Genomic DNA, 23,988 nt, shown 5'->3' with positions numbered 1-23,988 from the left:
TCCATCTCTTCTGTTTATTCCTTCGGTCCTGTTTTCCATCCGTTATTGCGTTCTTTGATTGACGTTCGCTACTGTGTTTCGCTTTATACCCAGATATTCATCACTCAGAGCGTTGGAAGACCCGCCTCATGTCATGCTATAGGCATCTGCGTTTCTACACACTCCGATACATCTTCAGATCCGATACAACCATACACTAGAGCTACATGGAATAAACGGAGCCATGGCTATGAACATTGACTTTAACGCGCTTAAAGCGCGGACTATGGGCTCCGGCGCTGACGAGGAAGCTGTCACGGTGGACACTAGGGGATTGATCTCCAAGGTTCTCGCTCGGTATTCAGGGAAATGGTGAGCTGGCTCGGTTGTTCAATATGAGGGACAGGTGCTGACAACCACTACAAAGGACTGTCTTACGAGAGATGATTCAAAACGCTGCTGATGCTTCTGCGACCAAAGTGACAATTAAGTTCGAGACACTGCCCTCCACAACAGTACCGTCCCCGTCCTCGACAGACCAAACGGCACTGCTCAAGCATACCATCTCCAACCATACCCTGAGCCGTCTCTTAATATCAAACAACGGTCTTCCATTCAGTGAGAAAGACTGGGCCCGGTTAAAGCGGATCGCAGATGGTAACCCTGATGAGACGAAGATTGGTGCATTTGGTGTTGGTTTCTACAGTGTCTTTGATGACTGTGAGGAGCCGTTCGTGTCATCTGGAAACCAGGCCATGGCCTTCTATTGGAAAGGTAATGGGCTGTTTACTCGACGGCTAGACCTAGGTGAAACTTCGAACAAAGACACAACATTTGTGCTGGATTATCGGAACGATTCATCGCCCGTCCCTTCTCTGATGTCGCTGTGTCAATTTTTGTCAAGCAGCTTAACATTTGTTGCCTTGGAAGAAATAGAGCTGTTGTTAGATGACTGGAGTCTCTTGCGCCTTCGCAAGAAGACAGCCCCAGGTGTCAATGTTCCCATCCCAAGAGACATCGAAACCAAAACCGCAGAAGGCTTGATGAAAGTTGCCGGAGTTACTCAAGAGATTGCGCAAGTTGATGCAGCTTGGATGCGGATTGTGGAGTGGAATCCCAACGCAAGCTTATTCCGTCTTGACAATCTTCGGGACACGACAAGTTCTCTGCGTAGCTTCTTCTCCAAGTTCACAGCCCAACCCGAGAAACAATCACAAATTCAAAATACAGAGCGTTCCGATGAGCCGAGTAATATGGCCACCATGCAAACAGCGACCGTGTTCTTGCATATCAATACTGCATCTATAGTGCCTTCGATTGGCTCTTCTCTCAGCAAGGAACTTGAGCGAGCGACACGAAAGCCACCACCCAAGAAAGCCACGATTGCTATTTTGACTCCTTCTTACGATGCCAATGTTGCGACAGGGGTTTCAGCGTCCCAGTCGGAGGTTCTTGCTTCCATTCTCCCTACCAAGTCAGGAAGAGTCTTCATTGGATTCCCTACTGCGCAGACTACCGGTCTCAACGCCCATGTATCTGCGCCGTCTGTGATCCCCACAGTTGAGCGTGAAAGCATTGATTTGAACACCCGCTACATCAGCAAATGGAATCTTGAGATGTTGCGAGCAGTTGGTGTGGTCTGTCGGATTGCTTGGTCTGCAGAAATGACTACCATCAAATCAAAATTGGCCGCGAAAGTTGGTCCATCCCGCACGAAAATTCGAAAAGAGGACATCGTGGATGTTCTTCCGGAAGCAATACATACTGCCAATCAGTTCGTGTTCCGTGAATCCACGCCATCCTCTGTTCTGGGTCAAACGATCGAAGATGCCTTCTGGATGTGCAACAAAAACGCATCTATCGAGATCTTGTCTACTTGTGGTGTAATTCCCAGCCACCAGACCCGCATTGCTCCCAAGGATCTCAGCTTCATGGACTCGATTCCTGCCTTGCCAGATGAATTCGTACTAAATGCGAAGGCATTTGTTCAAAGGCTGACAGAGTTCGGGTTGGTCACGGAAATCACTGTTTCGGACATTAAGCGCGAACTAGAGGCAAGCACATTACGTCCGAACCAGATTGTTGAATTTCTCACATGGCTGGGTCGGAAGACAGTCATGGGACAACTTGACCGACTCTCAATTCAAAGCCTTCTTCGGGTTGCAGTCGCGAATGACGAAGAAAAGGATGGTCAACCTTCTCGGCTCATCATCTTTGCTGATATTACCAGCTTCTTGAATCCTCAACGCGTTCCAGCCGACTTGCCGGTGCCGACAGCGGTGATGCCCTTCCATTTCACTAAATCTCTGGGCAAGCAGGAGCTCGAGGCTCTGGGATGGGGCGAGCTGCAGGTTGTCCCCCGGCTGCGCTGGCTGGTCAATAATGCTGGAGATCGGAGCCTTCTCTCGGCAGATCAAGATATCACAAAGAGCGCCGCTTTTGCTGGGCAAGTTCTACCTGTTTTGTCAAAGCAATGGGAAACCCTAAGCTCGGCGTCAAAGCAATCTGTTGTCAACACACTGCAACCACAAACTGTAATTCCAACAAAACTCGGCATGAAACAGCCTCCTCAGACATATTTCGCCACCGTCCGGCTCTTTGACGACCTTCCCGTCGTCCATGGCCTGAACAGTGTCAAAGAGAAACTACTACTGGCACTCGGAGTTCGCAAGACTGTCGAGCTCGGTGTCATTTTTGATCGTCTCATCAATGTCCCGGAGTCTGGAGATGCCAAAGGCCCGCCTGCAAGAAAATGGAACCATGTGGATCTCATCCGATATCTTGCTTCAGTACGCGAAGACATTCCCGCGAACGACATTCAGAGACTCAAAGAGACAGAAATCTGTACAGCTGAAAACAGGAAAGGTGACCAGCTTCCGCCGAGTGGTCGCTTCAGAATCTCCCAGCTGTACGAGCCAAAAGACATTTTCCGAGCATTGGATCTTCCCGTCATTGAATGGCCTGGAATCTACAACAATGCCAGTAACGAGGGTAAGTTTCTCTCGATGATGGGTCTGAGGAGCTATCCATCCGGATCGGACCTTGTCCGGCTTATGGTACAAAGTGGTGCACAGAAAGACTTTGCTCTCAAGAACAAAGCGTTGTCATACTTCATCACCGAGTATCATACCAATAATTACAGTACATATGATATTGGAGGCGTTGGAGTAGCCTTCCTCCCGATCGAGGGATCGGAAGCTGTCAGTGCACCAAAGGACTGTTTCACAGACGATGGTGCATCTTTGTTCGGGTTTAACATTCTAAAGAGGGATCTACATCGGCATGCTTCCAAGCTGGGTGTCAAGCCTCATCCCCCCATGAAAAATTGCATTCAGATTCTCATTCGCCAGCCTCCAAAGACAAAAGGGGATGCTAGAACGATCTTCAAATACCTGGCGAACAGGGCTTCGGATCTAAGTCCACAGGATATTGAACGGGTTGGCAGTTCACCAATCATCCCCATTACCGAGAGAAGCCACTCAGAAAAAGGGTCAAAAACTCGTTTTGTTTCACCTAAGCTCTGCTATCTGGGCGACGGAGAAGACTACAAGGATATATTTGACTTTGTAGATTTTGGACAGGAGGCAAACTTTTTCCTTCTAGCTGTTGGGTCGAGAAGAGAGCCGACTAAGACAGAGATTGCTCGAATGTTGGTAAGGGAGCCTGCTCGCATTTCAGCAGCATTCCAAAGTTCCGACAAATATCTCATGCTTTTGAGAACTTTGGCGGAGCACCTCCCTGTACTGAAGAAGGATAAAGACCTTTTAAGTGATATGAAGAGGGCGAAATTCCTTCTGGCGAGTCGGGATATCCCGCCTCGAGTGACAGGTCAAAATGGCAAAGAAAAATCCTCCGAAAAGAACATTGCGGACCTGGAAGAAGACCTCGACATTCGAGAGTGGAGTCTTTCTTCCGCGAAAGATATTGTCGTTGTGGATGACTTCCAGAGCTTCAACCTTTTCAAGGAACACATCCTTGCTGCACCACAGGAGGAAATCCTGGAGAACTTCTACGCCGCCCTTGGTGCGGTGCCCTTGAGCAGCTTGGTTGAGGAGCAAGCACGATTTGGAGGTGTGGCAGTCGATCAGACATTGGGCGTCAAAATACACAAAGTGATCCTCGAACGTGCGCGACTCTTCCTGCATGATCAACCCGCCGATTCGATCCAGCATGGAACTCGGTGGTTAGAGCACAGCTTTAGCGTGCAAGTGGTGAACTCCATAAGCCTAACGCGTTCTCTTAAAGGCCGACGGGTGTCTCATACACAAAAGCGCAATGCCATCGTGGCCCGCCTGTCCAGCAACTATGGTCTGTGTATTGGCCCAGGGAAATACGATCTCTACGAGATCAGTCAATCCCTAGTTCACCTCATTCTGAAGCGACCTAAACTCCATTCGACTCTGACCCTGGAGATGCTGTTGAAAACGGATCTCCTGGAGCTCCGTGCTAGAGGCTACAATGTGGAGCGTATCCTCAGACAGAAGGCCCAAGAGGCTCGGATTGCCGAAGACAAGCGACAGAAGCAGATGGAGGAGGAGAGACGTGAACTCCAGGAAAGAGAGGCTGCATGGGCGGAGTCCCAAGCCCAGCGAGCCAAAGAAGAAAAGCCCGAGTCAAAATCCGAGCCGAGATCACAGTCATCCATGCCAGGCGTCTTCCCCGAGTCGCCTAATGGCAAAGGCTCCGCGGATGAAACTCATGCCGTACCGCCCGAAACGGTCATGCCAGAAAGGGCTCCTCGTGGGTTGTTTGCCAACTTGAGTAAACGATTTGGATTGGATCAAAAACCTTCGAATGTGGGTGAACAGTCTCGCTCTCTGCTCCCCGAGTCTTCAACGCCACCTCCTCCACCTCCTTATTCCTCAAACGATCCGCAAAAGCATCGGCCAGAGCAGACAGTCAATTCCAACTCCCCGCATCGATTGCACCAGGAGCTTCTCTCTGCAGTCCAAGCTTGTCGCGCTCATGGATCATCGGACGTTTACAGCCGGCCTGAGACGAACCAAATCCAAGAAAGCAAGTCGTACTGTGACGAGCGACCAAGCCATGATCTAGAGTTTGTTGCAACACTTCCGAGTGGTGTCAATGTATTGTTCGTCAGATCCATCACTGAGCGATCCTCCTTCCTGGCCACCAACCGAGCAGGGTTTAATCTCTTCGCCTCGATCGTTCTGGAATGTGGCTCGATCTTTTCGATGCGTGCAGACAGCCTGAGCATCTTCTACGACCCAGGCGGCAAGACCATTGCCTTCAACCGGGCGGGTAGTATTTTCTGCAACTACTTCTACTTTCAGCAGTTGCATGAGCAGTCACTACTCCAGAGTACCAACCCCGATCGCAAAGACGCCATTGTATATTGGTGGGTGATTCTCTGCCACGAGCTAGCGCACAACCTTGTTGGCGACCATAGCTCAGCGCACAGCTACTACACCGAAAGCTTCGTGGCCCAGTATTTCCCCAAGGTTGCCACCAAACTCGCCACTCTGCCCGCCCCCGCAACCTCAGCTGCATGATCTATACTTGTGAAGTATTCTTGTTTCTTATGCCATTTTGGCCCATGTCGAATACCCAGTCACTTAGCAAATAGATAGCCAGAATATCTAGAACATTCAGAACAATAGAAAAAAGCGTCGCCACCCGAAGTGGCTCCATCCGATTTCCGGCTGTACCCGCTTTTTCCCTTGCATTTCAACCTTAATTTTTTTTCTTTTCCCCTCCATCACAATGCATTGTCCCTTTATATACTAGGCCTGACATACTATGCGGCACTAATATTCTCCGTCTGTCTTACTCCGCGGCAACGGGAACACGGACGTGCGAGACTCGGTACTCGCCACTCGACACCTGGACATTCAATGAGCTCGGGAATCTCGAAAGCCTAAAAGAGAAAAGAAATCCCCGAATTCACGCAACGTGATCGGCAGCATTGCGCATTATCTTTCTCCACAGTCAGAATATTGTCCCTCTGATTCCATTTCACCATGGCGCCGTTATTAGGCAGCTGGGATGGGGATGGGTCGGAGACCGCACAGTTAAGCAAGACCCAGAAGAGTATTCTCTATGTTGACGCATACGACTCATTCTCATACAATGTCGTTGCGATGCTGGAAGAGACCCTTGGCGCCAAAGTCACAGTAATGACCATCGACTCCGAATGGCCAGATGGCAACATGCGCGAATTTCTACGCCACTACGAAGCCATTGTGTTAGGACCTGGGCCGGGAAACCCCAACTTGCCTAAAGATGTCGGCATCATGCGCGATATCTGGAATCTCCAGGGTGCCGAGTTGCTCCCGGTGCTTGGCATCTGTCTGGGTTTTCAAAGCTTATGTCTGCATCATGGTGTGTCCATTGACCGGCTTCCGTATCCTCTCCATGGCCAAGTGCGACATATATCGACAAGCTCGAAGGATGTCTTTGAGGGCCTTCCTTCTGTCGAAGTGACACTTTATCATTCGCTGTATGCCAATATGGACTCTTTGAGTCATTCGCAGCGCTTATCGTCGGATCATCTCGAATTTCTGGCGTGGTTATCTCTTGAAAACTCTTCTGGCTCGGATAGTGAGATCCCAATGGCGGTGCGCCATCGTCAAAAGCCATTCTGGGGTGTACAGTTTCATCCTGAATCGTGCAAGTCAGAGAAAGATGCTTGCAAGTCTTTGCTACAGAATTGGTGGCGGATGGCTCTTACCTTCAACAAGGTTGTCGGGCGTGGGGGATATGGGACTCTCTCTGAAACCATCATCAGTCCTCAGAATGATATGAGCGCTTTCCCGGATGTCGCTTACGAGATGCTGAAATGGAGCGAGGCGACTTCGGCTGTTTCGGCATACCGGTCTCTGGGGCGAGGTCTGACTCCAGAGGATGTCAGTGAGGTTTTCAACAAGCCCGGGGCGCCGACTGTGCTGTTCCAGTCTAATGGGCGGTATAGCATTATATCAATTCCCAGTCCGGGGTCCTGGAGACTTGAATACAGCGTTGAAACTCAGCATCTGAGTCTTTGCCAATTACAGGGTGAACACGAAGCTGTCGAGAAGACTCTTTCTGTCACCCAGCTCTGGGATGCTTTGCGATATTTGATGGACATGAAGAAGGTCAATCTTGGTAGCCCGGAATCTCCGTTCTGGGGTGGTTTCCTCGGCTACTTTTCCTATGAACTGGGTCTTGCATGTCTCCCTCATCCAAAGGGGTCAGATCACGTCTCTGTTTCATATGAACACTCGACTGAGAGGTCATCGACTCGTTCTTTGGAAGATCCTCCAGATGCCAGCTTGCTATGGTGTGACAGGAGCATCATTATCGACAACAATACCGGCAACCTTATCTTGCAATCGACTCGCGAGTCCGATAATCAGCCGTCGGGCTGGCTTGACGAGACATTGAAATCTCTAGAGGCTTATTCAAGCAGCTCTAGAGCCGACCAAGAAGCCGACGCCCAATTTTTGAACTCTATCCTCTGCGAAGGAAAGATTGTATTCCCAGAGGAAGCCATTTATAAACGACAGATTGAGTCTTGCAAGGCAGAACTGGAAGCCGGAGAATCATATGAGCTGTGCCTCACCTCCGAGACATCCATCACCCTACCGACTCCCACAACGGAAGAAGGCCGTATTACATTCCCCTGGAAACTATACAAGAAATTGAGGAAATACAACCCCGCCGCGTTCAGTGCATTTGCAGACTTGGGACACGCCAAGGTCGTCAGCAGCAGTCCAGAATGCTTCCTCAATTGGGATCGAGAGTCTACTTTGGAGATGAAGCCGATGAAGGGTACCGTCCGCAAGACACCCGAGATGACCATAGAGAAGGCTCGTGAGATCCTGGGCTCGACGAAGGAAATGGCCGAGAACCTGATGATCGCCGATCTCATTCGACACGATCTGTATGGTATCTGTGGATCTGGTGGTGTCCATGTCGAGAAATTGTTGGAAGTCGAAGACCACGGTCGCGTTTACCAGATGATTACCCATGTCAAGGGTGTTGTCAATCCCGACCACCCTGGATTCGCTGTTCGACACATGCCTCAGCTGAAGTCTTCCAACATGGCTGTTCATGGTCTAACGGCTCTTCAGCGGTGCTTGCCTCCCGGGTCTATGACTGGCGCACCCAAGGAACGCTCCTGTATGCATCTCCAAAACATCGAGGACAGGAAGCGTAGCATCTACTCCGGCGTCATGGGCTACCTAGATCTGGGCGGTGGTGGCAGCTTCTCGGTTCTGATTCGCACGGCATTTACTTGTACTACCGAGCCTCAAGGTCAACAACAGACTTGGAGAATCGGTGCTGGTGGTGCAGTTACCACCCTCAGCACAGCCGAGGGTGAATGGCAGGAGATGTTGACAAAGCTGCGCACGGTCTGCAATGTCTTCGCTCCATCCGAGGCTGAAGGGGCAAGTCGGTGACCCTGATTCGCATTTCTTATTATAGACGCAAATCCTCACTACCAAAACAGCTCATTGTATCTTCAACAATTGAACAATGAGCTAGGGTGAAGAATTTTATTCAACATTAGCGTTGGAGTTGGGGGAATTTTGTTTGAACATTGACGCCAAAGATAAAGATAGATAGATGCAAACAACCAAAACATCACTTTTTCTCCACCTCCACCTTTAACCTTGACTTTCTTCAATTATTCCCGCCTCAAGTTCTGCCTCTGAAGTCGAAATTAATCCTGCTGCAGCTGGTCTGAATTGGGAGCCGTATATTTCGGAGATTTCAGAATGGCCAGCCAAGAAGCGATGGAGGAAATCCTCTGGCGGTCTCCCCCGCACGTCCAGATGATGGGGGGTTCCTACACTCTAACAACAGTCAGTCCGCTGCCATTGGCTCGTGATTCTAGACTAACTTCTCTTACAGTTCTGTTTTATTTCGCCGAATCCCCTTTCTTCGACCCTACCTCGAACAATGCCTCACTAGCTATTCAAGCCAACTACAATGAGGCCTTCCGCCATTTCGTCGAGACGCGCGAAGCTTTCGAAGCTCGCCTTAAGACTATGCAAGGCCTGGAATTCATTGTCGCATATGATCCCCTACAAGCCGCTGCCCAGTCTGACACTCGCTTTGCGCATGAGCCGTCCAACGTCTGGGTGATCCGGAAGCAGAACCGGCGGAAACGCAGCGGCATGGATGACGAGGTGTCAGTGATTTCCACATACTTCGTCGTCAGCGATTGCATCTACATGGCTCCATCTGTTGCCAGTGTAGTGGGCAATCGAATCGTAAGCTTCCCTCTTATCGCAGTTGTTTTGCAGAGGACTAACAATCTCTCCTACAGCTATCAGCCGTTACATCCCTATCACGACTAATGAAGACTGCGTCGACGCTGCCCTCCTTTACACCGTCCTACGGACACACATACATGCCACCGATGGCCCGCGCCACGGAGACCGGCCCACAAGCCTCGCAACAAAGCAAGGAGAACACCCCCATGCCCGACGTCCCACACCCCTCCACCGCCGACACACAAGCATCCGCCAAAGCAGGCCTCGGCATATCCAACACGAGCACGAACACCAGCTTCCAGGATACCCGAAGCTTGGGTGAAGCGTTCAATTTATTTACACAGTATGGAGACGAATTCATGGACGAGAATCCACTAGTCGGTGAGCCAGGCTCATTCATCATGTCACGCGCCGGTGAAAACGACCGTGCAGCTGGTACATCTCAGGCCGCGCTCAGGACCGGACCAGGTGTCACGGCCAATACGCCTCGCCCGGCTGGACGCGTATCTACGCCGCAGGTCAGGGTGGACACGCCCGGGAAAGCGTCGGACATGGGTAATTCACCGCCGAGCTCGGGAGAGAATAGGGGGAAGCGCAAGAAGAACCGGATTGCGAGCTGAGAGGATTCGCATCTATGATACCCATTTTGCCCCTAATCTGTGATACATGTGGGCGGGCGTTTTGCGCGATTTATACTGGTGTTTCTGGAGTCTAGCATGGACATTACAGGGATTGGAGTCTCGAGGAGCATGGTTAGGGCAATGCAAGTTGCTCATTGCCGAAATGAAAGCGAGAAACAAGAGAATTAACCCCAACCGAGTGAAGACTTGTGTAACCGTAGCCAACCACATAGTCGAATGGACCAGCGTGACTCAAAAGGGACTCTTTATCTCTTATCGGCCCCTCACGGTTCACCGTCACCAGCTTCTCGCCACTTTTACTCTTCTTTTCTCTCAGAGTACCTTCTCTATATTCTCAAAAATCTTTGAGACAAAGCTACCTGTCAGCTAAATACCACCATGACTCAAGACAAGCCCCCGGTCGTCTGCGTCTTGTAAGCCACCCCTCCCCTCACCGCGATCTACATCTCCAACATCTCAACACCTACCCCTCCAAACGATACCCGTTCACCTCAGACCCTGGGAAGCCCCTCCCTACACGATGTTTTGTAGCTAACAATAATATCAGCTGCGGCTCAACAGCCGGCAAAGACCCAGTCCACCTCGAAGCAGCACGAACCCTGGCCTACGAATTTCATAAGAACAACGTCCAACTAGTCTACGGGGGCGGCACAACGGGCCTAATGGGTGAAATAGCCAAAACCCTCGTCTCCCTCTCCGGCCCACAGGCAGTTCACGGCGTAATCCCCCGCGCCCTAGTCAAGATCTCCACTGTGGCCGCCGAGCACAGCGTCGCCAACGGCAACACCAGTGGGGAAGGCAAAGCCGCGGAACGAGTAATCTCTGAAACCGAAGAAAACGGAATCCCGGAATCAGAGTACGGGATGACGACGATCGTACCGGACATGCACACGCGTAAGCGACTTATGGCGAGGAAGGTGCTTGAGGGAGGGCCTGGGTCGGGCTTTGTTTCGCTTGCTGGAGGCTTTGGTACGATTGAGGAGGTGATGGAGATGACGACGTGGAATCAGTTGGGGATTCATCGGGTGGGAGTTGTGTTGTTGAACATTAATGGGTATTGGGATGGGTTGTTGGGTTGGGTGAAGAATGCTGTTTCGGAGGGGTTCATTAGTGGGGAGAATGGGTCGATTCTGTGTGAAGCTAAGGATCCTACAGAGGTTTGGCCCAAGCTTTTGGCTTATCAGTGTAGTTGTGATCGGATGCAGTTGAACTGGGGGGAAGAGTGAGGGTGCTGCAAGACTGGTTTTCATGAGGTATGAAGATCAAGAGCATGGGCAGGGATCAGATAAATCAGATAAATCAGGTCCACGGTAGATGGTATAGAAAGACAGTGCACAGCATCAATTATTCATGTCTATGCTCTCATTAAAAAACTCGAAATTATGAATCCTCCATGGTCTCATCTTCGGCTGTACCAGACTGCTCGGAGCGCTCGAGCGCCTCCAATAGAGGCACCGTCTCCTGTCCCTCATACAGCTTGAAGCTCTCAAAGCGGCCCTTAGTGCCCTCACCAGCCAAACCAGCAACACCAACCGAGGTATTATCCACCGTAAGCTCCTTATCCTGGCTCAGACTCTCCTTGAGCGCACGCAGGCCGTGGTTGATCAGCTCATCGCGACTGCAATCGTGGAACTTATCCAAATTACGCTCGAGGTACGTACGGGCCATCTGCGAGCGGGCACCGATAGCACAAGCAACCATCTCGTGAGTGAGGCCGGAGGGCTGGAACTCAAACAGGTGCGGGCCGGCCTCGTCAACACCGGCTACCAGCAAGCCGACACCGTAGGGCCGTTTCCCGTAGTGCTGGGTGTTGGTCTGGGCGCGGTCACCGATCTGCGAGACGATGCGGTCGAGCGGAATTGGTCGGCCGTAGGTCATCTTGGAGCCGAGGGATTGCTGCTTCATGAAGTTGGAGAGGACGCGGGCGTCGGATGCCAGGCCTGCGATGGCAATGGCCATGTGCGAGTCGATCTCGATGATCTTCTTCTGGTAGGAGGAGAGTTCTTCTGCGTTGCGCTGGAAAGGAGAATGCGCTTTTAGCTCAATTCTGATATGTTCTTTGTGTTTGGGGTAGAGCGAACCTTCAGGCCAACCAGGACGGCATGTGTCTTGTTCACCAATCCCACGACGACGGAACCCTGCTTCACAGCTTCCTGTGCATATTCGACCTGGAATATCCGGCCTTGCGGGGAGCTAATGGGGCTCGAATTAGGATGTGTTCCTAGGTGGATCGGGGGAGATCTTACAAGGTGACAGCATCGTTGTCGTAGTTGTTTCTGAACATGGCGGAGGTAAAGACGAATCAGATCGGGAAATATGAATTTAGATAGGGACTCGGTCAGGCAAAGAAATAAAAAAGCAGACAATCAAGATGGGAGCCCGGGGCAGAGATGGGGAAGCTGGAGCAGGCAGGTGAAGGTGACGCGGTGTGAAGCATGAGCTCTTGCAGCCTGAGGCAGCCACACCCAGTGACCGTCAGGCGCCAACGTCACTCATTCCTCGCAACACCTCCGAGCTCCCACCTCTCAATCCCTCTGGGACTACCATCCCTGCGCTACAGATCACTCCATCATCTGGATACTGCGTCGCACCCTTTACGCCTCCTTTTTGTCCCGCAGCTTCGGCGACTCCGCAATCATGGCGGCTGGACTCAAGACCATCATCGCGCTGTCATTTGTACGAGCTTACGTCTAACTCATGCGCTTGGTTGAGGGACATAGACTTATTGTTTCTTAGGTGCTCGCAATCGGATTCCTCCTCGTTATTCTCTCCTCCGCCCTCTGGCACAAGTACTGGCCGCTCCTGGTCGTCGCCGTCTATATCATTGCGCCGCTCCCCAATTGGATCTGTGGACGAGTTGCGAACCCAGATGATTTCATGGACAGCTCGAGCAACTCCGCGATGGACTTTGGGCGGTTTATGACTGGTTTCCTGGTCCTCACTGGAATTGGTGAGTTTCGTCCCGTTGCGATGCCTTTCCCCGCATGTCTACCTCCTTCAACTGCTTCTGCGTCTACACCAATGAACATCCTTTTTCCCGGATACTCAGATCCTTCTTGATTATTTTGCCACTGGTTACAGTTTGTCACAAGTCTCGATTCGCTGACAGCCCCTGTTCTAGCACTCCCCGCCATCTTGGCCCATAGCGGAGAAATCGGCCTCCCGGCCATGATTATGTCTATTTGCGGTGGTCTCTTAATCTATGGTACGATCATTAGCTTCTCCATGTTCTTCCAAGAGCAGGAGGAGTTCTGATAGCGAGTGAATGGCTGGTGATAGTTCCTCGGCTTACTAGCCTGTTCTTGGGAGCCCTCCAACGTTCAAATTGCTTTTATGATGACATCTACTTCTCGACAAGCTTGGTTTCTCCTATGCACGACATGTTTCAAACGAGTGGCTGGGAAAGGGTCCCAGCGTCCATTACGCTCAATGGCTTTTGCATTTCATTGGCTATGATACTCTGGGGGTACGTTTAACACAGTGTATATATAGATATTTTTCGTTTATTTCAACTCGCAAACCATCAACGTTGAACAAGACTTGGGGCAATTTAAAATAGATGTGGCTCACGTGACCGCGCGCGATCTAGCGCGTCCCGCGGGTGTCAATAGACGTAATTGTGGACCAACATCGACAACACCACAACGAAATGAACATGTGAGACGGGCCCTTTGTTGAACTGTTGAATATGAATGTCTGGACAGGGTCTATCTCCCTGGGTTCGGATCGCCAACTGGAAGGTAACACCACCAACGCGGCTCGATATCTTGCGCTGCTTGCTAACCTTCGCAGGCATCCGTTTGGTCGATCCGACCTCTCACTGGCCATGCGATGTACCCAAAGGCTCGAAACTTGCTCTACGCAGCTTTGTGAATCCGTCACTCATCCCACTACACGCGCGAGCGGGTCCCAATCTCGAGTTACACACAATCCACGCCGGCACGTCACAATGGCTTCAGACCAAGCTTACCGGCGCTATCTGGCTGGGCGAAAACGAATTAGACCTCCACCAGTCATTACAGTGTCCAGTCGGCCTGCTAGTTAGTGTAGATGGCACTCCGGTTAAGAAGACCGGCGTGGTCACGTCAGATTTCTTGATCTATGGCGTATTATCCAGCGCGACATCTTGTGCACGCCCACCCACTCCACCACATTCGTCGCCATCTGAGATCAATGGCCAAGTGATTCCACCACCCAACAAGCCGTATGAGCTGAGGATCTATGCGGCACCACTCTCAACCTCTCTCCTCGCTCAAGCACAAGCCTTCCCATCTCCACCACAAAGCTGCGACGGCGAACAAGCCTCCACACAGGCCGAATTTCTTCCAGATATCAGCTCGCCCAGCCCTAAGAGGAAACGGGTCGCAACTCTCTTCGAAGTCGCAGCACAGCACCACCGGCGTGTACGGCAACGAGGCGGCGAGGCCGTCTCCCAACTAATGGCAACATCACGACCATTATCATCATCACAGAACCTCCAATCTCTCCGCGTGAAGCGTGAACCCGAAGATGACACGCCAAGTCTTCCATCACTCGACCGAGTCGCTGCACACAGGTCACGCTCTGTATCCATCGGCGCGAACATGCACCGTCCAGGTAGCAGACTCGGTGCGCGAGGAACTCCAGGTGTAAATGCCGACCCTCAAAAGCGAGCACCAACACCAAACCCTTTCCTCGACTCCACCTCACGTCGCGGGCTGCAGCAGACCCAAATACCGTCAGGACTCTCCGTCTCGCTCGATGATACAGCGATGCCCAGCTCCCCACCCAAAAGCATTGAAGCCATTATTGCAGAGAACAAGAATCTCATCACGAGAACCATCCTCACAGCTATGCGTCTCTATGGTTTCCATCGCTCAAACACGCGAGCCTCAACCAAGCTCGCTTCTGGAGACGATCCTGAAGGGTCAAATGCAACACCAGCGCCAGAGACATTGCGCGCGGAGACACCAGCACCAGGTGCTTCTGCAGACGATGATGAGTTCAAGTCTATGTACCACGCAACCTACAAAGCAGCAGCCTTTGCACTGCGCAGGTATCTCAAAGAGTCTGCGGGGTCACCACCTGTGTTACTAGAGAAGAACAAAACCATGACTTGTATCGACGAGCTACTGAGACTTTTCTGCGAGGATCATTGAGGGAATATGCATGGATTTGCTAACGCCATATTACGACTTTACGGACTAACGCTGCATCTACTTCGGGGCGTTTAGAGATTGCATGGGATAATTTTCACATTTCCGAGGTGTCTCTACCATCAAGTAGCGCAATCGCATCATCTTTTTCTTTTTACATTGCATCTTACAATGGAACCCAATCTACAAATCTCAAACTCAAGAAACAAATCGATTCCAATTCATAGACGCTAAGTCCTAGCCCGTAAGCCAGATGCGAATGCCCAAGCCAATTCATCAGCGCATAAAATACAAAGCCAACCCTCCGCCATAAATACCTAATCTAGGGTATCGGTATCGGTATCGGTAAGGATAATCACAGCGCCAGATTGTAGGTATAGTCGTCCTCGATATTCTGCGAAACCCAGAGAACAACCGAGCTCATCATAACCAGACCATTAGCAACCACATTCGCGATACCGAAGTAGAGCGTCTGAATCGGATAGTCCTTCATAAGGTATTTAAGAACCATAACAGTCTATTCCGCTTCATATTAGCCACTCGACTCCCAACAACACCTCAGACCCGGGCCCGGATAGAAGGATCCAAAACAGGGGAAGGAAAAGAATACGTACCACACTCCCAGCAAGACCGCCAGCCAAAAGCGCAAAGCCAAGGAAAAGCACAAAGCGCGCCTTCCACGCAACCCCAGTACCCGAATAACTGAAACTATCGGCCTGCAACCTCGACTTCTCAATCGAGTTGATCACCAGCATGCCAAGCGCGGAGCAGATGCCGGGGATCCAGTCGACGAACTTGATATGCACGTCTGAGCCATTGAGGGGGCTATGCGAGAAGGCGGCGACATCAACGAGGAAGAAGAAGCCCGCGGCGAACTACACATTAAACACGAAGCATTAGCTTAAGCTGAATAGGTAGTGTATATACTGGAGGTTGTAATTGAGGAGCTGCATGCGACTCGAGAGGTTGGGGGTGGGAACTGGACTGGACTTACCAGGGCGCCGGAGGTGTAGACGCCTGCGTTACGGACGGCGGCGTTGTTGAGCCATTCTGGCTTGGAGAAGCGGAAAAGACGGTTGCTTGAGACGTCCATGGTTTGTGTGATTTGTTCGATGTGATGGTGGTTGGGCGTGAGGAGGATGACGATAGTCTTTCGGAGAAATGTCGGGCCGGGGATATATGTAGCGGATGTTTCAGGCTATGTCTATGTCGTGCATGGGAGTACACTCCGGTTCCGAATACGATTTGGTCCATATTTCGGATCTTGGAGTTTTCCAAGTTGCAAGAATGCTTCTGCCTTTGCTTCCTTTAAGTTTGAGGAGTGGTGTTGTCGTCATCCATATTACCGAGCGATCTTAAATGGGCAGGCAGCGAGATATACTTCCACGGTTCCAATGGACTTGGAGGCTCTACGCAGACGATTCTAGGTAGCACATTTATTTATCGGAACTTTCACAGTAAATTGGAATGTATTGGTAGGACCAAAGTCCTGGGGTATAGTTCAAATTCAAACTTTTCCTGCCTAGATTTAGGCTTGCGTAACGAGTCGTTACACGGGATCACGAGACGAAATACATCCGCCTGTTCAATGCATCCTTGCACGAACGTCACTTTCACCGTGGTCCGTGTATCGGCTCGAGGTGTCGTAGCCAGTCTCTTGGTCAACGCCCAAGCGAGTCATGCCACCGGTGCTCTTTGCACCGGCGCAGTACGCTGGCGCCAAGATACTGCATCGAGGTTTATTCCAGCGCATCGTTTTCTTCACACGCTGCTATGCAGCATCGGAGAGGCATGCCATAAAACATAATTTTACTGTCTGGCAGCAATTCACTCAGAGCCGACAGGAGTCTCCCGCAACTTGTCCATTATAGCATCCACGGCCTCCATATCGCCCGAGTCGACCTTCTCGGCGGAGTAACCCTCCGGAAGAGCTTTGACCAATTCGTTCATAGCGGGCTGATAGTTGCGCACAGCAGAGGAGAGTGCATAGATCGACTTCTTGCGTGCGAGAGCGTTGGGGTCAGTAATGGCCATGTTGGCAAGAGTAGGAATAGCGTTCAAGACGACAAGCTGCGCAGAAATGTTAGCCTCAATCGCACGAATTGCGCCGGATGCGGGGGTTCCGGATGTACATACCTTATCTTGCGCCTTCTCGTTGTTCTGCACGGCAGTGCCGATACACCAAGCAGCGTAGCGGCGCAGGTCGGGCTCTTCGTGCTTAAGAAGCTGGACCAATGGGCTCCAGAGACCCAAAGGCTCGAGGTTGTTGGCGTTGTCGATGCCCTCAATGAGCTGTTCGAAGTTGTCAAAGGCGATGAGCTTGTTCTCGAGGTCAGACTCGTCGGAATGCAGGACCTCCATGGCAGCCTTCATGAGGTCAGCCTCGGTAGGACCGCCGAACAGAGCATTGATCATGTCCGGAGTCAAATTGCCGCGGGGCTGGTCGGCGGGGGGAGGGGCAGTGGCGGTGCCATCGTCGTTCTGCTGTTGGGAGTTGGTGACACTCCACTTGAGGAGCTTGTTCATTGAAGGGTCCATATTGAGTAGATGGGGAAGGTATAGCGCAGTGGAGGGTCGAACTCAAGAGTGCAGCTCCGTAGATATAAGAGGGACAATGAAATTATACCGGATGACATAATCGCAGAATCGAGATGCTTCGTGCGGCACCCAGCGGGTTCCAGCACGTGACTTGACACACCGTCTTCCGACACTGCCACCGTGGTCGAAATGGCGGTAGACAGATTGCGTGTACCGTGCACCGTATCTAGGTAGCCTGATGGACATCCTAGGTTGGGCAGTGAATGCATGGAGCACATCTGTTGTGCCTACAGCCATTGAATCTTGTGTTTTAAAGTCAAAACTATGATCTGGTCTATGCAGAGTGCCGGTACCCTCTAAGTACCTCTGCTGACCCTACGTGGCCCGTGGCGGCTGAGAAAAGGAGGGGTTCTATACTTAGAAGTGACCTGCTTTCCCGGTTTAAACGTCCCCCCCCGCCACATGTTAAAACCTGGGAATGTATCCAGTTGGACACTGGACATTCTAGACGTCGTTTTAGGCATCCTAGGTACATCGTGTTATTAATAGGCGCCAAGATCATGATGTCGTGGCCGCGTAGTTGGGTCAGCACTATGGGATGCACCGTGCCCCGTAGGGTCTGAGGCGACAGGACCCTGTGCCCCCACGAGGATGCGCAATTGCATTGTAAAATAAAGATAATCGGACCTTTCTGCCTTGGAATGAAGTTTATCAAGTAGAGGCGGTCGATCGGGGGGTTGGCTAGTCGAGACCCAGGCGCACACACCAGGTCCACGTCCCAACCATCACAAACCCTCCCCTCCTCTCCACTTCTCCCTTCCTTCTCTTCTCTCCCCTAACTCTCTCTCCCCATCTCTATAACCTTTCCATCTCCCTTTAGTCTAACTTTCATTCACCATGGAAGGTATGTGATCTCTACCGTTGGTGGCTCCCTCACCCACTTGGATATGACTTCTTCCCCCCCCCCTCCCTCCAGAGCTGGGGGGAGGCCTACCCAAGCTGACCGGTGGCCGCTCAACTCGACATCCCGGGCTCGTGGCTAATCCGTTCCTTCTACTACAGAGGAAGTTGCTGCTCTCGTTATCGACAATGGGTACGTGATGCATCGCGATTCACCTGGGAGCTCGACCTGGTTGTGTTTGGGTACTCGTCATTTCGGTCGCGGTCCATCTGTCATCTCCCCCCTATCCGACGCCACCGCAAATTGAGTCCCCAATCGCCTCCCAGGCCACTCCCAGCGTTGGCGCTGAGCAGACAAGAATACCAATGATTGAGGGATCCATTTACTGATGAATTGTCTAGTTCGGGTATGTGTAAGGCCGGTTTCGCCGGTGACGACGCACCTCGAGCTGTCTTCCGTAAGTGCAACCCCACAGAACCCGACACCCCTCCTCCTGGCACGGACTCCCGCCCTTGCGTGGGTTGTCAACCACCTCGTGCTTTTTGGGCCCTATTTGCGGCTCTGCTTTTCACTCCGTTATTGGAAATGTTAAATTTTACTGACTCCAATGATTAGCCTCCATTGTCGGTCGTCCCCGTCACCATGGGTAAATTTCACCTCTCCCTTTTGTTCTCCATCACCGAATGGATGGCAAATTTTGAAATGACCCCCCAAAAACTAACATGCGCGCAGTATCATGATTGGTATGGGTCAGAAGGACTCCTACGTTGGTGATGAGGCTCAGTCCAAGCGTGGTATCCTGACTCTGCGCTACCCCATCGAGCACGGTGTTGTCACCAACTGGGACGACATGGAGAAGATTTGGCACCACACCTTCTACAACGAGCTCCGCGTGGCTCCCGAGGAGCACCCCATCCTCTTGACTGAGGCTCCCATTAACCCCAAGTCCAACCGTGAGAAGATGACCCAGATTGTCTTCGAGACCTTCAACGCCCCCGCCTTCTACGTCTCCATCCAGGCCGTTCTGTCCCTGTACGCTTCCGGTCGTACCACCGGTATCGTCCTTGACTCCGGTGACGGTGTTACCCACGTTGTCCCCATCTACGAGGGTTTCTCCCTTCCCCACGCTATCTCGCGTATTGACATGGCTGGCCGTGATCTTACCGACTACCTGATGAAGATTCTGGCTGAGCGTGGTTACACTTTCTCCACCACTGCCGAGCGTGAAATTGTCCGTGACATCAAGGAGAAGCTCTGCTACGTCGCCCTCGACTTCGAGCAGGAGATCCAGACCGCTTCCCAGTCCTCCAGCCTCGAGAAGTCTTACGAGCTTCCCGATGGACAAGTCATCACCATTGGCAACGAGCGCTTCCGTGCTCCTGAGGCTCTGTTCCAGCCCAACGTTCTGGGTCTTGAGTCTGGTGGTATCCACGTCACTACCTTCAACTCCATCATGAAGTGTGATGTTGATGTTCGTAAGGATCTGTACGGCAACATTGTCATGGTATGTCTCCCCCCCTTCTCTACCCTAGCATCTACATATCAAATACTAACTTCCCCAGTCTGGTGGTACCACCATGTACCCCGGTATCTCCGACCGTATGCAGAAGGAGATCACTGCCCTTGCTCCTTCTTCCATGAAGGTCAAGATCATCGCTCCCCCGGAGCGCAAGTACTCCGTCTGGATCGGTGGATCCATTCTCGCCTCCCTGTCTACCTTCCAGCAGATGTGGATCTCCAAGCAGGAGTACGACGAGAGTGGTCCCTCCATTGTCCACCGCAAGTGCTTCTAAGCTTCTACACGTTGTTGATCGTCTTCGCTCGTACTTTCCTGGTGTATCAAAAGGCAGGATGGAGGCACTGGTGGATCGCAAGCGTTGTTGGACTCGCATTATCCAGCGAATAGCCTGAAAATGGAAATTCTCGATTTTAGTGGAATAGAGTCGGTCCTTGTTTTATTTTCTCGTCTTTTGTTTCTTTGCGAGTCCGGCTCGAGCCCCTCTTTGAATCTCCCGACCCCCCGCCGACCTCCAGGGCGCACACGCCACACGCCGAGGCGACACGGTGTAGGTGAGGATGTGTACATGGAGTTGGCACAGGTTCGCGTTCCTTTTTCTGTTCTAGCCTAACTATCTTCGAATTGTTGAGTCGTGCCTTTCTGTTCACGTCGTAGACCACACTTGAAGCTCGTAGCGTACTCCTCGCCCCTTAAGAGTCAGTAGCTGCCGCTGAGGTCACAGAGTTGACGTCTGGAAAGAGATATCCCTTACTTAGTTTGAAACATAACTCTCCTGTCGCTCGACGAATAGGCGCCCTCTATTATTTACAGAGGTTCGGCCGATACATATGAAGGGAACCCGTGGGGCAAGAGTCTGTTACAGATTTACGGCCACGGATATAGTCGAGTCCTCTGGCTTAGGGAAACCACCATCCTATCTGGGGTACAAGGCTAAAATCAAGGAAAAGACTCTAGTGAAATCTTCATTGCTCAAAGTGCGGGAGTATATATCATTTATCCTTCATACAGGATCAATATCAGCATCAGTCATTCCAGGACTCACAAGCCCCATTTTGTTTGTATAAAACGCAAACCAAAAGGTTTCAAGAAAAAGAAAAGAGAAACAAGAACGAGACAAGTGGCAAATCAAAAACCAAATGCCACATCTAAGCCCAAGACTCAAGACCAGAGAGAACACAGCCCTCGTCCTCAGCACGAGCCTGCAGCTCACCAATACGGTAGACAGCCTCACCAGCAGCCTCGAAGCTCTGACGAACAGCAGCCTCAGAAGCAGGGTCCACGGCGATGATCATACCAACACCGCAGTTGAAGGCACGAGCCATCTCGGCAGCGGAGACGTTACCGGCGCGCTGAAGCCACTGGAAGACGGGGGGCTGGGCCCAGGTGCGGACGTCAATGTGCGCAGACAGGGTCTTCGGCAGCATACGGGGAACGTTCTCAATCAGACCACCGCCGGTGATATGGGCAAGACCCTTGATAGCGGCGGGGTGAGCGGCGAGAGCGGCCAAGATGGACTTGACGTAGATGCGAGTTGGGGTGAGGAGAGCACGGCCGAGGGAAACGTCCTTGGGCAGGCCAGGCACGGTGAAGGGGGACTTGTCGGTGTAGGACAGGCCGGCGCGGTCGACGATCTTGCGAACGAGCGAGTAGCCGTTTGAGTGAGGGCCGGAGGAGCCGAGGGCCAGCAGGACGTCACCGGGAAGCATGGCGTCGGTGTAGGGCAGGATAGGGCGGGCGTTGGGGCCGGTAGTGTTGATAGCGCCGACTGCGGCACCGACGGCATCGTAGGTGTCGTCGATGAAGAGGCCGGGCATTTCAGCGGTTTCACCACCGATCAGAGCACAGCCTGCTTGGACACAGCCGTCTGCGACACCGGTGACGAAGGCTGTGGCGGTGGGAACGTCGAGGTGGCCGCAGGAGTAGCAGTCGAGGAAGAAGAGGGGCTCAGCACCCTGGACGACCAGGTCGTTGACGTTCATGGCGACGAGGTCGACACCGACGGTGTCGTGGATGCCGACAGTGTGGGCGATCTTAAGCTTGGTACCGACGCCATCGATGGCTCCAATGAGGGTGGGAGAGTGAGGATGGTAGACGGAGTTGGCGGCGGGCAGAGAGAAGAGACCACCGAAGCCACCGATGACGGCGTCAGTGCCGGGGCGCTTGGTGCGGGCGACGGAGCTCTTGATGCGGTTGACCAGCTCGTTTCCGGCGTCAATGGAGACACCGGCGGCGGCGTAGGTGAGCGAGGTGTCGGCGGTCTGGCGGAATGCGCGGTGGGCAATGTCCTTGCGGAAGAACATGTCCTCAAAGTGGATGGTGGCAATGCCCTCGTAACTCTTGGAGACGGCCTCCTCGAGGGTCGAGGCGGTGGCAGTGGCAGCGATGACACGGCCACCGTTTGTCTGGAGCTCACCTCCGGAGATAGTGGTACCGGCGTGGAAGATGAGAGAGCCAGCGGGGGTAGGGTCCAGAGTAATGGCCTTGCCCTTAGCGTAGGAGCCAGGGTAGCCGCCAGCGACGGCGACGACAGTGGTGGAGTACTTCTCCTCGACCCTGACGTTGACACCGTCGAGCCAGTGCTCGGTACAAGCAACCATGATCTGAGCCAGATCGGTATCCTCGCTCAACAGAGGGAGCAGGGTCTGTGTCTCGGGGTCACCACCACGGACATTGTACTCGAGGACCTTGGGACCGTTCTTGGTCATCATAAGACCAGTGAACAGGATACCAACGAAGGGCATACCGTCCCGACGCATACCATCAACCGAGGGCTGGATGATAGTGCGGTCGATCTCGTCGCGCACCTCCTTGGGAGCAATACGAGTAGGAGCATAGCAGCCCATACCACCAGTGTTAGGGCCCTTGTCACCGTCAAAGATACGCTTGTGGTCCTGCGCGGGGGGCAGGGAGCGAATGGTGTAGCCATCACTGAAAGTGAGAATGCTCAACTCGTCACCCTCCAGGTACTCCTCGATGACGACCTCGTCACCGGCGCTGCCGAACTGGTGGTCCACCATCATCTCCTTCAGCGCCTGGTGCGCCTCCTCCTTGGTAGTGGGGATAACAACACCCTTACCACCGGCAAGGCCATCGGCCTTGATCACGACGTTGTGGGAGACGGAGTCGAGGTATTGGCGAGCGGACTCGTAGTCCTTGAAATTTCCGAAGGCAGCGGTAGGGATCTGGTGGCGGTGCATGAAGTCCTTGGAGAAAGTCTTGGAGCCCTCCATGCGAGCAGCAGCCTTGGAAGGACCGAAGCATCGGATGCCGACTGTAATAAAAAGAAAGTCTTAGCAATTTGCGCCGAGATCGAAAAGAATAATTGAACTTACCAGCCTGGAAGTAGCCCTGGATACCGTCGACCAGAGGGGCCTCAGGACCAGGAACAACGAGGTTGACCTGGTTCTTCTGAGCAAAGGCCACCAGGCCAGGGTAATCATCACCCTTGACGTTGGCATTGGTGATCTTCTTGTCAGCACCCAGACCAGTACCACCGTTTCCGGGAGCGACGTAGACAATGTCGACGAGGGACGACTGGCTCAGCTTCCAAGCAAGAGCATGCTCACGGCCACCATTGCCGACAATGAGGACGCGCAACTGATCTTGGGCCATTGTGGGGGCAGTGTCTCGAGCGACTGGTGAAGTTAGTGACTGTGTGAGTCTTCCGCGGGGTATGCCCCTCCGACAGAATTTGAGGGTGGAGATGGGATGGGTAGATGTAGAGGGGTAATTGAAACACCCAATGGGAAAGCTAGGGGCTTGAATTGACTCACCTCGCCGAGAAACTTGAGAAGCAACTGCGTAAAAAGTGGATGAGGAATCGTGAAGTTTGATGCAGCGCTGATAACTTTTTTTTCTGCCGGCGGCGGTATTTCTCCGGGGATCGGAGCCGTGGAGGTAAATTGAAATAAACTCACGCTGCACTTTTTGGCGTGTTATAAGGGCTATAGTCCAATTTTCATATTAATATTAGAGAAAAGACATGGTATCATCTATGGCAGACACTAAACACTCCAAATTGCGTGGTTGTACTGGAAGAAGGCTCTTACTTAGA

The 23,988-nt window shown here is 52.3% G+C and overlaps 11 protein-coding genes across 11 annotated transcripts; 7 read left to right on the top strand and 4 right to left on the bottom strand.

Moving 5' to 3' along the window:
• Window positions 1-223: 223 nt before the first annotated feature.
• On the top strand, window positions 224-5,492 carry N7443_000628 (histidine kinase-like ATPase domain-containing protein; the record flags this gene model as incomplete). The annotated part of the gene is made up of 2 exons (XM_056880684.1): window positions 224-351; window positions 407-5,492. 2 exons carry the CDS (start codon window positions 224-226, stop codon window positions 5,490-5,492), a joined length of 5,214 nt encoding a protein of 1,737 aa, XP_056745922.1.
• A 468-nt stretch (window positions 5,493-5,960) lies between these two features.
• Window positions 5,961-8,381, top strand: pabA (aminodeoxychorismate synthase pabA; the record flags this gene model as incomplete). The annotated part of the gene is made up of 1 exon (XM_056880683.1): window positions 5,961-8,381. One exon carries the CDS (start codon window positions 5,961-5,963, stop codon window positions 8,379-8,381), a length of 2,421 nt encoding a protein of 806 aa, XP_056745921.1.
• Window positions 8,382-8,699: 318 nt separating this feature from the next.
• Window positions 8,700-9,820, top strand: med6 (mediator complex subunit MED6; the record flags this gene model as incomplete). Its single annotated transcript, XM_056880682.1, has 2 exons — window positions 8,700-9,197; window positions 9,254-9,820. The coding sequence occupies 2 exons, from the start codon at window positions 8,700-8,702 to the stop codon at window positions 9,818-9,820; spliced, it is 1,065 nt and encodes a 354-aa protein (XP_056745920.1).
• A 399-nt stretch (window positions 9,821-10,219) lies between these two features.
• On the top strand, window positions 10,220-11,067 carry N7443_000625 (LOG family protein; the record flags this gene model as incomplete). Its single annotated transcript, XM_056880681.1, has 2 exons — window positions 10,220-10,254; window positions 10,389-11,067. 2 exons carry the CDS (start codon window positions 10,220-10,222, stop codon window positions 11,065-11,067), a joined length of 714 nt encoding a protein of 237 aa, XP_056745919.1.
• A 154-nt stretch (window positions 11,068-11,221) lies between these two features.
• On the bottom strand, window positions 11,222-12,125 carry pre5 (proteasome core particle subunit alpha 6; the record flags this gene model as incomplete). The annotated part of the gene is made up of 3 exons (XM_056880680.1): window positions 11,222-11,857; window positions 11,923-12,034; window positions 12,088-12,125. The coding sequence occupies 3 exons, from the start codon at window positions 12,123-12,125 to the stop codon at window positions 11,222-11,224; spliced, it is 786 nt and encodes a 261-aa protein (XP_056745918.1).
• A 278-nt stretch (window positions 12,126-12,403) lies between these two features.
• On the top strand, window positions 12,404-13,096 carry N7443_000623 (Vps55 family protein; the record flags this gene model as incomplete). Its single annotated transcript, XM_056880679.1, has 3 exons — window positions 12,404-12,517; window positions 12,578-12,791; window positions 12,963-13,096. Coding segments are annotated over 3 exons (462 nt in total), but the record flags the coding sequence as incomplete, so codon positions are not given.
• A 437-nt stretch (window positions 13,097-13,533) lies between these two features.
• N7443_000622 (uncharacterized protein) lies at window positions 13,534-14,979 on the top strand (the record flags this gene model as incomplete). Its single annotated transcript, XM_056880678.1, has 1 exon — window positions 13,534-14,979. The coding sequence occupies one exon, from the start codon at window positions 13,534-13,536 to the stop codon at window positions 14,977-14,979; it is 1,446 nt and encodes a 481-aa protein (XP_056745916.1).
• A 352-nt stretch (window positions 14,980-15,331) lies between these two features.
• On the bottom strand, window positions 15,332-16,069 carry N7443_000621 (UPF0220 family protein; the record flags this gene model as incomplete). The annotated part of the gene is made up of 3 exons (XM_056880677.1): window positions 15,332-15,493; window positions 15,591-15,851; window positions 15,971-16,069. The coding sequence occupies 3 exons, from the start codon at window positions 16,067-16,069 to the stop codon at window positions 15,332-15,334; spliced, it is 522 nt and encodes a 173-aa protein (XP_056745915.1).
• A 734-nt stretch (window positions 16,070-16,803) lies between these two features.
• Window positions 16,804-17,514, bottom strand: fes1 (Hsp70 nucleotide exchange factor FES1; the record flags this gene model as incomplete). The annotated part of the gene is made up of 2 exons (XM_056880676.1): window positions 16,804-17,046; window positions 17,113-17,514. 2 exons carry the CDS (start codon window positions 17,512-17,514, stop codon window positions 16,804-16,806), a joined length of 645 nt encoding a protein of 214 aa, XP_056745914.1.
• Window positions 17,515-18,411: 897 nt separating this feature from the next.
• act1 (actin) lies at window positions 18,412-20,208 on the top strand (the record flags this gene model as incomplete). The annotated part of the gene is made up of 6 exons (XM_056880675.1): window positions 18,412-18,418; window positions 18,577-18,607; window positions 18,817-18,872; window positions 19,031-19,061; window positions 19,148-19,919; window positions 19,978-20,208. 6 exons carry the CDS (start codon window positions 18,412-18,414, stop codon window positions 20,206-20,208), a joined length of 1,128 nt encoding a protein of 375 aa, XP_056745913.1.
• An 871-nt stretch (window positions 20,209-21,079) lies between these two features.
• ade1 (bifunctional aminoimidazole ribotide synthase/glycinamide ribotide synthase) lies at window positions 21,080-23,546 on the bottom strand (the record flags this gene model as incomplete). Its single annotated transcript, XM_056880674.1, has 2 exons — window positions 21,080-23,205; window positions 23,267-23,546. 2 exons carry the CDS (start codon window positions 23,544-23,546, stop codon window positions 21,080-21,082), a joined length of 2,406 nt encoding a protein of 801 aa, XP_056745912.1.
• Window positions 23,547-23,988: the final 442 nt, after the last annotated feature.

The sequence above is a fragment of the Penicillium atrosanguineum genome (assembly GCF_028827265.1).
Source record: "Penicillium atrosanguineum strain IBT 20685 chromosome Unknown utg000001l_segment0_segment0, whole genome shotgun sequence".
Classification (NCBI taxonomy): Eukaryota; Fungi; Ascomycota; class Eurotiomycetes; order Eurotiales; family Aspergillaceae; genus Penicillium; species Penicillium atrosanguineum.
This window is presented reverse-complemented; position numbering and strand designations above follow the sequence as displayed.